The sequence below is a fragment of the Bombus fervidus genome, chromosome 4 (assembly GCF_041682495.2).
Source record: "Bombus fervidus isolate BK054 chromosome 4, iyBomFerv1, whole genome shotgun sequence".
In the NCBI taxonomy this organism is placed as follows: domain Eukaryota; kingdom Metazoa; phylum Arthropoda; class Insecta; order Hymenoptera; family Apidae; genus Bombus; species Bombus fervidus.
Window position 1 is genome coordinate 5,441,550 of NC_091520.1, and position 11,932 is coordinate 5,453,481.

Here is an 11,932-nt window from a genome sequence, read left to right on the forward strand (position 1 = left end):
CTTCGTCGTGTCGGAAAGCACAGTAATTGATTAATCCGAAAATGGATCGATTTGATGGATAGAACGCCGAGAGATTGATTTTGATATGTATCGATGTTCGATGAATTCGCGATTTTATCCGTTAGCGGTTAAGACGTGTGCGGTAAGATTTTGGAAGAAAGACTGACTGCCCTAGGATAAATTTCTTGTCCACGCAGCGGTGATTGTGGTTGCGATATTTCTACGTGTGGCCGTACCTTTGGCACCTTTTGCATTGAACTATCTTTTTCTTTATAAAAGGATGGTTCAATTTTTACTACCGAATTTATTAAACGATTGATACTATAGGCTTCCTTGTTATTTGGTTTTTGCTTTAGGTCGATAAAGAATAAGGATAGCGGGTTTTTTGTGATTCTATGTCTTATATTGCTAATATTGGTTACTTCATGGCCATGATTTAAGAGTTCAAGTTTCAGTTCATCTAAGTTAGCTGAGTGATGGATGTTGCGTAGTACCACACGAAAAGGTATTTCTTGTTTTAGTTGATATATGTTGAAGTTTGCGTTCAGAGTTTTTAGTAACTTTGTTAGTTTTCTGTAGGAGTCTGGATTGTCCGGCAGGATTTTAACCTGATTGTTTTTCATTTTTAGTATATAATCCTGTTTGTTAATATCTTTTTCGATGGTCTTTATCATTGTTTGAATGCCGATAACATCATCAATGAAGATTGGTGGGGGAGGAGGATTTTTTTGTGTGTGTTGAATTGTTGATGTTTCAACTACGTCCATAGAATTGTCTGTAGAATCTAATATTGCAAATCTGTTGTGAGTGGTAATGTGTCTTGTTGTCGGTTCGTTCTGACTAATCTTTACATTTTTTTTGACTGAATCAAGCTTACGTTTTTTGATGCTGTTGGTGTGGTTTGAAAGGTGGGATATATTATCCTTTTGCCACGGAGTAGGTAGAACGGTGCGGTTGTAGTTTTGTTCGTGAGGGCCTGATCTGGTTACTTGGGCTATCTTCGAGCTAGTTAATTCAAATTGAAATAACTAGTCGAGAGGCTATGATTTGAATTAGAGATTAGAAGTGTTGGATTTTCCACGAGTAAGTTTAGAAAACACTTGGTTTATTTCTGTTTCAACTCAGATTCGACGGAGGGTCGTCACTAATTGTGAATATCACTAGGCACTAGACACACGTGTGTACGCTTCGGCAATCGAAAGAAAACTCGACGGCGATGGTTGATCACATTTTTTGTCTGCAACATGAGACTGTCTTGTGATAGAAATTTTTCTTGGAGTGTCTTCTTCCAATCTTTCTATGACTGCTTAGCAATCTGACTCTCGTAGCAATCTGTGCCTTCACTTTCTGGCCCGTAAGCCTCCACAACGCATGATGTTTCATAGCAATTTCGTCCTATAAGTACAGTTCTCCGTACTTCGCCATCTTGTCCAGCCATTGTTCGATCGGTGTATCGTTTTCGATCGGGTTAAGATTCGGCAACATCTGCGACTCATCGCGAAAGAGACGCTCCACCGATTCCATGACCATCGCCTCCTCCACATCAGAATGCGGTAATCAACTTATTACAATTTGATAAGTTTTCTCGTTTGCCGATTTTCGAATCACCACTAGCAACATGTACCTTTTTACAGAAAACGCTACCTTTCAAATCGTCATTCATGTTAAATCCGTCAAAACCTCGTCCACTGTCACCTCGAGAGTATGTTACAGCTCGACTCTCGTGTATCGACGTCGTATTAACGGCCACATGTGTGCAAATCGTAAATTCTTAGTCTCGGTTATTATTCGGTACACACTGTAATCATTCTGCGGTTGTATCCCACTTCTAAGAAAATGTAGTATCTGTTTAACGCTAAATCTATTATTAATTAAAGTATATAACGGAAATAATATAAATTGTAAAAGAGTAACGATTGCTCTTTATACACGTCCTATCCACACGGGCTCAATTTCTCTACTCTCTACGAATATTATATCATCGGCAAGCCTCGCGGATAGATGTCACTAACTATACCATGAACATAACTACATAGAACATGATTATAAGAACATTCCAAGAAAATTGCATACTAGAGACATTATTTTTATTTTATGTTATTATATTTTGTTAGACCAACTTAGTGTAATAATAAAATATAAAATATAATGAAAATAAGAAAAACATTAAACTGAATGTTGAAATAAGAATAATTGTAAATCTTTATGTTTAATCTTTAATATGTTACTGACAAATATTTATGTTAAAAATTAAAATTAATTTAAGCTCCAGCGAAACATAAGTGATGGCAATGTGTATAGTTATTAACTCAAATTCTTTTATAAATATGAAATTTACTAAAAAAATAAGAATGTAACAAAAACTCAATATTACTGTAGATTCACAATAAGAAATATGATTCCGACTTTTTATTTCTTCTTTCCAAGAAAATAAGTTTATATCTGTTTTCATTGGAAGATGAAGGGCAAGTGCTTGCATTTTTAATATAAATAGTGCATAATGATGTTTATGGCAAATCGATGTACAGAAGACTGTTCCCTCTGTATTTCTTTTCTTCTTATTCAGCCGGTAATCGCTGTTATTACTACATATTACGCAGGCATTAGTTCCTTTATAATACGCTGTAGGTAATTACGTTCGATCGATAAACATTTCTGAAGATTGTTTTAGTACTTATAAGTTTTGCTTTTACTTCCAACAAAATGTTTCTCAGTATGCAGTGATCGCTTGACTGTGATTTGTTGTAATAACTAGGAAGATATTTTCATATATATAGATACATAAAAGGTACCTTCTTTCGAATGATAAAAGCTTTCAAAGGTAGTTATAGCTTTTTTCACGCACACAGACACACACACGCACGCACACGCACACACATGTACTGCAAGTTATCTGTTATGTAATGTTTCAAATATTATTCAAATTGAATTTGTTTTTTTAATACATAAGATATTGTGCAAAACGTAGCAATTAAATGCTGCATTCTTGGAACATTTTCTAAATCGCTTTTTTCAAATACGAAATCTTATATAAAGAAAAATTTTTATGTCTTATTTTTTATGGAGAACCATATTCTGCTCTAGCATACACTACCAGTTATAGGAACATATAAGATTTTTTCTTTTTATTTAATTTCTACTTTACAATTTGTCAGCTGGACATTTGGTAAATTTTTCTAACTTTATTGCTAAATAAGATATGGATGGCTACTCCCAACAGGATACCATCTTCGAGTTTGTTTATTTCATCTCTTTAGTGATGTCAGTGGGATGTTTTCTTTTTAGTCTTCCTTTTCTATTGGTTTTACTCGTTTCAGTAGCCAGCTGGTTAGGATGTGTTGCCATTCTTTCCTTATAGTTTTTTGCGTCTCTGCCGATTTCTTTCTTGACCGTTGGTATCTTTAGGTCCTTGCGTATATCCTCGTGTCTGACATACCATGGGGCGTTGATTATTGTTCTGAGTATTTTCGATTGTATCGAGCCTAGTTTATTTATATGGCTCATTGCTGCTACCTCCTATAGTGGTATTCCGTACGTCCAAATTGGTTTTATTATCGTTTTGTAAATTTTTAGTTTATTTTCTATGCTGAGTTTAGGATTTCGACTAGTTAGCCAGTACATCTGTCTTCTTTTTGTCTATAATTGATTTAATATATTGCTTCCATGTATGTTGTGAGTCTAGGAGGAGTTCTAGACATTTAACTTATTTTGTTTGTGTTATGTGTTTCGATACAATAGAAGCGACAGAGAGCACATTCATATATTTATAGCAAAGGAAATTATCAAAACATAATTTATATTCAAGTGCACAATAATATGGACCTCTCCTTATTTAGAATATTTTTTGTTTCCCTAAATTCTATTTCCTGCGTATCAGCGGGTCCAGGTGACGGATATACAAAAGTAAAGATGTAGAGTTTTTCTTAAAGTAATTACTTGAACACTTATTATCACTGCGGCCCCTCCGTGTGCTTTTCCTGAGGGGTGTTTGGTATCATATGGTATTTTTAGTGTAATATGGTATTTTTGTGTTGCTTTTTGGTGTGAAACGTGTTTCTTAAACAAGTAATATGTCAGTATTATTGTTATACAGAAATGTTTTAGTTTCGAGGGCCCGTTGTTGTAGACCATTGGAGTTCTAAGCTGCTATTTTCAGCGTGTCCATTTCTATTTTTTACTCAACATGTTTATAAGTAGTTGTAGCATGACTGTAATTTGTTGTGTTTGTTGTTTGAATACTGCATTTTGTTCGCCTATCATTTTTGTTAGTATTTCAGTGTTTCTGTTGGATTGCTTGAGCAGTTCCTTGATTTCTGTAGCGTCATTGTTGTTGTTGTTTTGGTTTTGGTTGTTTAAGGGTGGTGCTTGATTAGTTTCTTGTGCATAACTTCGGCTACCAAAGGTGTTGATGTTTCCATGGTTAGTGTTCGATACGTTTTGTGCATTTGGTGTTGTCTCTGGTTCTGCAATTTCTTCTTGTGAGGGATAGTTGCAGTATGTTCTGCTTCGAAGCGATGGAAGCAGTTTTCGTTGTAGTTGTTTTCTGACTTCGCAGCCTTTATAGCTCTCTCGCTTCTCAATTTTTAACTACGCTCGTTCTGTAATCGTTAATTTCTTCTGTATCGACTACACCCAACACCCAATATCGCTCGACTTTTCTACGATGTTTTTATTTCATTTTTCCAAACTTTGTTCCGCCAGTCTTAAATAATGTAATAATAGTAATATTCAAGTGAAACATAAGTAATACAAAAATATAGGAATATCGAACATGGACTACTTGGACAACAATCGAGGATCCACATTTCGAAATTTGCTTTAATTTCAGTTTTCATGTCTGGATAAATGAAGAATCGCGTACTATTTCATGTACAACTATTAGTAGACAAGCACAATCGGAAGCGACAATTAACATGTTCTTAATTACGCCAATTGGTTCCGGATTGGCTTACATTCAGACGTTACAATATTAATTCTTGATCACCGCATTATAAACGGAGCCGCTAAAAATCGCATTGTCACAAAATGTCTCCTGCACACAGAAATCTCCCATTATTCCTGTATTCTGATATATTTCACGAGCTAATCTGTAATTTTCTGTTGTTCTATAAAAAGCACGGTACTTCCTCATTAAAAGCCAATATAAATGTAAATACATCGCAGCAGTCCACCAAGCAATCCATCATCGTGCCAGAAAGTCAATTTAAGAATTATTAAAACTTTAAAATTTTTGTCCGCGAGAAGGAGTCATTTGCGACCCATAGTTCCTTTGAGACTTTTGTTCTCCGTGATCAGTGGAATAAGTTACTATAAAAAATGTTGATCTTAAAAATTATGCTCAAGGTCAATTTTGCGCGCTTTTTTTTTTTTATAGATCTCCACCGATCCAGAAGTGTAGGATTACACTACAATGGTTTCTACACTTAGTTTTATACACCCTTTTTAGACGTGTTTATTCATTTTCTTAATATTATGTAAAGATTATTTTGGTGTGTGTATGTGGGAAAATTAGACCGCCGATTTTTATTATTTATTATATTATTATATATTATATTATATTTATACTTATTATTTATTAATAAGTTTACAAAAATACGAATTTGCATTAAAATGCACACTCTAATGATAATAAATATTTCTTAGTTTAATACGAGTCTCAAGAGTGTAAAATTATCATTTATTTGATACTTTTCAAATAGGTAACTTTTTAAATAGGAATAGTGTCACGTATTTTCAAATTGAATAGATTCTTTTAAGTGTTTTTTATATGTTTGTCAATAATTAGCACCAAACGATTATATATGGCACTAGTAGAACTTGCGGAGTTATACAAATTTGTAAGTAATAAGAAGTAATATTCATATTTACAGGGAATATTATCGTCAATGGCTATAAAGGGCATTATTAGCTATCCAGTTGAAATCACCCTTCGTTTGATTGGAGCATGGCCAAATTCTTCATGTCGAATTTTCAAATATATCATATGGACAACAGTGATGTCAACGTTTTTAATATTTCAATATTCATATTGTCTTACTCAAGTTAAAGCGGCCGATTTAACAGACTTATTAGACGGGTTAAGCGTTACTTTTTCAAATACTCTTCTTCTTCTGAAGTTTATTATCGTTTGGTTCCACAAACAGTAAGATGCTTTCTGATTATTTTTATTTTATCTATTCCTTTTAAGTTTATATTTGCTTCTATTCATCAAACTTATTTTACTTATTATTAATACTTATTACTAATAAACTTATTAACACTTTAGCTATAATTTTTCAATATCATACATTATCCAAAATTTATTGTACTGTTTTACTTAACGCGATTTTAACGTTACATACGCAAATAATCATTTCAATTCATTAATAAATGTTCAAATGATAATGTGAAATATTCTATAATAGATAAAATGATTTACAAGTTAAAATTTGTTTTCATAGCTCAAGTGACTAAAGACACCTGTTACAATAAAGAATATTTTTCAAATAGCATGTTTAAAACTTATTATCATAAAATAGTAGTATTATTTTTAAATGTATTATTCAATGAAATGCTTAAAATGCATCCTACAAGATGCAATAGAAAAGTAAACAGTATGAAAAGAATATATATATATATATTTTTTTTACAATATTGATAATAACTGATATACAAAACAAGTGTTGAACTAGGATAGTGATTCGAGTGTAAAATCCACTTCACAGATCAATCGATGTACCTATATGATTGCATGATTGATGTGTATGCATCTATAAAAGCTATATGACTGCGGATATTATTTTATACAGAACTTTTTCCAAAATTTTGATCATAATGGCCGAAGACTGGGATAATTGTAAATCTGAATGGAATATGGAAGTAATGATGCAGAAAGCTATTTTATCCTATCGCATTGCGAAGGTTATGCTTATAGTGTTTACATGCAGTATCTCTCTATATGCAGTGACCACCTTTTTCGTTCCTGACAACATTGAAGCATCACATTCTACGGAAAAGAAATTTCTATTGAGAATGGAATTTCCTTTCGAAGCAACATTTTCACCAATATACGAAATCATTGTGACGATACAACTTGTCATACAACCAATATTTACTCTAATGGCAGGAATGTTTATGGCTCTCATTGCAACATTCGTAAGTTATTAATTTTTACTTCAATCTCATACATTACTCATATATTTACTTCTCTTTGAATCATTTCAGTTAGCATGATACGAAAGTCGCTAACGAACTTACAAAATTAATAATTTAAAGAATATCTGATTTAAGATGTATTTCTTTCGAAAATAATAGAATATAATTTATGAGAATCTTTTTAAGTTATGTATCAAAAGCTGTGTGACATAAATGCCCGCAATTTTCAACCTCACATAGCTGAACTCTTTTAAGAATATTTTCCATAACCTTTGTTCACTCGATACTCATCTACCATTAACCTCGTATTTCGCCTCGAAATCTTCAGCTGCTCAATGATCTTTAGTTTGTTTACGTATACCTTCTTCTTATGGGACCTGTAAAAGAAAAAATCAGGGACTGACAAGCTTGATGATCGGGAGGACGAATTGAATTTTGAACTTCTTTAATCGAAGTTTTTCTATTGAAAAAACATTTTTTTGGAAATTTCTTATATTGCAATTTGTAGCCGATCGAAAGCTAATTAATATTTATTCAAAACATTTTTTTTGTCAGATTATCGAGAGTGCCTGAAAAATCGTGGCAACTGTTACGCTGCACATACGCTTTATACAACATGCAAGGTATACCACGCACTTGGACTCACCCATAACGTCAAAAAAGTTAACGAAAGAATAATATTATTATAAGAACATTCGGAATAATTACATGGTTTTAAATGATGATCTCCGAAAGTAGAAGTGTTTCAAAGATTTCAAGGTTACTTCCATTTTACAAAATGAAACTATACATTTCTCATGCACCATTTAATGCATTTTTTTAATTCTCTTCGTGAAAGCATTAAGATACTTGAGTCAAAAAATTATTGATTTAAAAAATATTTTAATTTTAGTTTCTCAGCAATGTATCATATTTGGATCTAGGCTTGAACATTTCTTCTCTATTAGTGTTGCTCTGTTTGCTTGTGTTTACTACCAGTTGTTTCATATAAAGATCAGTGGGCTATCTGACGTCTTCTGATTAACACTTTTATTCATTCACTCAAGCGAAATTATATTTAACATTTTCACCTCATTTCCTTTTCATAGTAATGGATAGGCCACGTGGCTATTATTGCTTGAATATAACGATCTAAATCCATTAGGTTTTTTCTTCTGACAGCATTTAAGATCTATCGTGCATCAAACCCAACGTATGCACAACGATGCACAACCTGCGCGGAAGAATACAAACTGAATTTAAAATTAGTCGAAGAACATCTAATATTTTCATACGGATGGGAAACTCGATCCTAAGCTATGCAATAGTGTGTATTGTAGTACGAAATAGACACTTGGAGCGTTTGGTGTAATCATAACTTGAAAACCAACATCAACGTTCATACGAGGCATTTTATTTATTCTAATGTGTAGATTCGCTTTCTGGAATATTGATATGCATTTATGAATCATCCTGTATATAACTGTATTATATTACGTATTACTGATTAATTAGTTACATTATCAATTAGTTACTGCTAATAATTATATTATTCGTTATTATTTATCAATAAGAAATATCATAGAAATTACGATAATAATTTGGGGCAATTCTAATTTCTGAAAGCGTGTTTCATTATTTTTAGGTGCTTCATGTAGCCAGTCAGATCGATATACTCTGCGATAGATTAACAGAAATTTTAAATAGTCATAATGAAAAGCAGTTACGTATAACAATCATAAAAAATCTTATAGCCAAACATCAAAGAATTATAAGTTTATTTGAAAATGTCGAAAATGTATTCACTTTGATATCTTTGCTACAATTCTTTTTTAACACTGTAGTGATCTGCTTTGTGGGCTTTCTTCTTGTAACCGTAAGTAAATTCAGTCATCAAATTGAAAAATACAATGTGAAAATTTATATTCATTTACAGTGAATCCCGAAAGTATTTGAACAGTCTTGTTAAGGATTACTTCTCAACTTCGCGAAAAAGATCCACGCTCCATCGGCGACGAACTGCTCGTTGATTGCTCGATTATTAATCGTTGGCCTAAACATATCAAGTTCGCTAACTCTCATTCTTGATCTGAAATTGGTCATAGACTTGACTCCGATTTACTCTCACTTATCTCCCGCATCCTGGGCACTGTCTATCGTGCCATTGCGATTTCGTGTCAATCTCGTTGTGGAGTGCGTTCAAACGCTTCGCGTTAGTCCTCAATCTCGTTAATTTTTTGTGGGTCGTTCTGTGAGTACAGCTTCGTTGAATTTCGGATTTTTACCGCAGCTCCACGCATGCGAAGTGACCCATTCTTATTTCGGCGATTGTAAATGGATTATAAATTTTGAAGCTGTCCAAACTCTTTCGTGACATTTGACCGTTATCGGGCAAGAAACGGTCGTGTGCATGTGCATGTGTGGTTCTATAACGACGCGTTGTGTTTCACGGTCTAAAAAATGTTTTGTGTATTGTATTATACAGAACATATTGAAATCTCATCAGTACTGTAACGATATATGGCTACCATGATTATACTGGTAAACATTGAAACGGATCTGAAAATGTATTAAATGTATATAAATGCTACAAGATATTATACACTTCGCAAATATCACAAAAGTATTTGAACAGTCAATAAAATTATTCGCTATATTAATAAGCGACAACATCTAGTGGGATCATACTTAGCATTAATTATATGTTTAAGACTGCTATTTATAGTCTATACTAACTTTTCACTAAGTGTATATTTGCAATAATTATCGGATTGTTTTCAAATTTTGCTACTATAATCACGATAACCGTGTCTCATTACAGTACTAACATTAAGTATTTTAAACAGTTTCGTGATATGCAAGCAATATATTTATACAAATTTTCTATGGTAAGCGTCGAATATTTTCGAGAGCCACTGTACTTTTCATATTACTTGGCGATTATATCATTAAATATTTCTCTTTCACATTTTAGTCTTTAAGCAGTGGACAAGCACCTGCAGTAATAGCAAAATGCTTTCCTTATTACATAGCTGTTAATTTTGAAGCACTTATACTTTGTTATACGGGCGAATATCTTAGTTCAAAAGTAAGATATTTATGTTAAAGATTATAATAAGGTTATTATGATTATGTAAAAAGATTTCCTTTCTATTATTGTATAAAATCATTCTTTTTTTTACAGAGCGAGGATATCGGTTGGACTGTGTACAATTCCAACTGGTATCGATTAAGTATTTATGAAACTCGCGCGCTTTTATTATTAATATTGCGTTCCCAGAAGCCTCTGAATCTCACAATTGGGAAATTTATGAATCTTTCTTTAGAGACATTTGCTAATGTAAGAATGCTTTTACGCTTCTATAAAAAATTGAACCAAATGTTCTAGAAAATAAATTTTTATCTTTTAACACAGCACAAATGACTATGTTTACAAAATACATTTTAATATTAGTTATCCAATTATGAAAATAATTTTACTTATTTTATTCGATATACAGTCAACTTCAATATATTTTTTGCATTTAACTTGTTAAAATTATTAATCAAGACAGTGATATTATTAAAATGATTTATTGTCATGTTTCTTATATTCTGTTTTATAGATGTTGAAAGCCTCTGCTTCTTATGTTTCGGTGTTACATGCAATGGAATAAAACACGATGAAAATTTGCAATAGTAAAAAATTGATGTGCGCCGGAATAATATACTCTTGTTATAATACTTATTTTACTACAATGAAACAATCAACTCGAAATTTGGAGATTGAAGCAACCATATACTACTAATGAAGTGCAGTAAACAGGAAAATTTGTTTACTTCAAAGTTTATTTACATTATATAGTTTTCATAAAATGTAGTATTGCAATTGTTATCTAAATTTAAAGATATTCTAAGTATTTATTTTTTATGTATAATTATTTTTTTATATATCGTTCCCTTACGGTTACTGCATTATTTTGTTCTAATTTTACATACTATTAATAAATATCTGAAATGGGACTATTATGATAATTCAATTGATTATCCATATACAATGTACACGAAAGTGTTCGAACGTCCCTTAAAACGGAATAAGTTTTTCAAAATTGGAACAAATCATTTGAAACTTTTTTAGATATTAGAAGATTTACTATATGACGTGTGAACCATATTTTGATAAATGGCAATTGATCAGAGTCACAATGAAAATAGTGGGAGGAATTTTCACGAATATTAGAAGTTTCTTGGTGTGATAGTTGAGTCGCGATAACAAGTAGAGGAGTCGGCACAAAGCTGAAATTTTTTAGTGTTTTAGAGTTTTAGTGTTTGGAGTGATCTCGAACATTCCTGGAAGTTCGAAAACCGATAAGTATAAATAGAGCAGTCCATGATAAACAGCGCATTCTGTCTATTACAATCCGTAAAGAGTGTGCAAATCAAAGCCAATCAAAAAAGAGGTGGTAATATTACATATTGATATGAATATTTTCCTGCTCCCATTTTTACAATAGTAAAGGTCGCTTTATCTGTAATTTAAATAGTATGTTTTGCAAATTTAAGTATGCCAGTTACACATGCTGAAAATTTCATCGAAATCGGTTAGTTACAAACGGTTAAAAATGATAAAGATCTTAATTTTTCATATCTTTCCACTTATCTACCACTTAAAACTGTCATAAATCTAAGGATCCTTACATTTTTCGATGTTTTTCGCTTATTTTTGCATCAACCGATTTTCATAAACTAATCGTCCTAATTTTTCAAAACCCGGTTTTAAGGAAATTTTCTGAAAAAAAATGTTCTGTTTTAAAGGGTGTTCGAATATTTTCGTGAGCTA

The 11,932-nt window shown here is 32.1% G+C and overlaps 1 protein-coding gene across 1 annotated transcript; it reads left to right on the forward strand.

Moving 5' to 3' along the window:
• The first annotated feature begins 5,878 nt into the window (after positions 1-5,878).
• LOC139986335 (odorant receptor 13a-like) lies at positions 5,879-10,905 on the forward strand. Its single transcript, XM_072001576.1, has 6 exons — positions 5,879-6,142; positions 6,789-7,134; positions 8,759-8,989; positions 10,088-10,201; positions 10,298-10,453; positions 10,719-10,905. The coding sequence occupies exons 1-6, from the start codon at positions 5,886-5,888 to the stop codon at positions 10,767-10,769; spliced, it is 1,155 nt and encodes a 384-aa protein (XP_071857677.1). The 5' UTR covers positions 5,879-5,885; the 3' UTR covers positions 10,770-10,905.
• Positions 10,906-11,932: the final 1,027 nt, after the last annotated feature.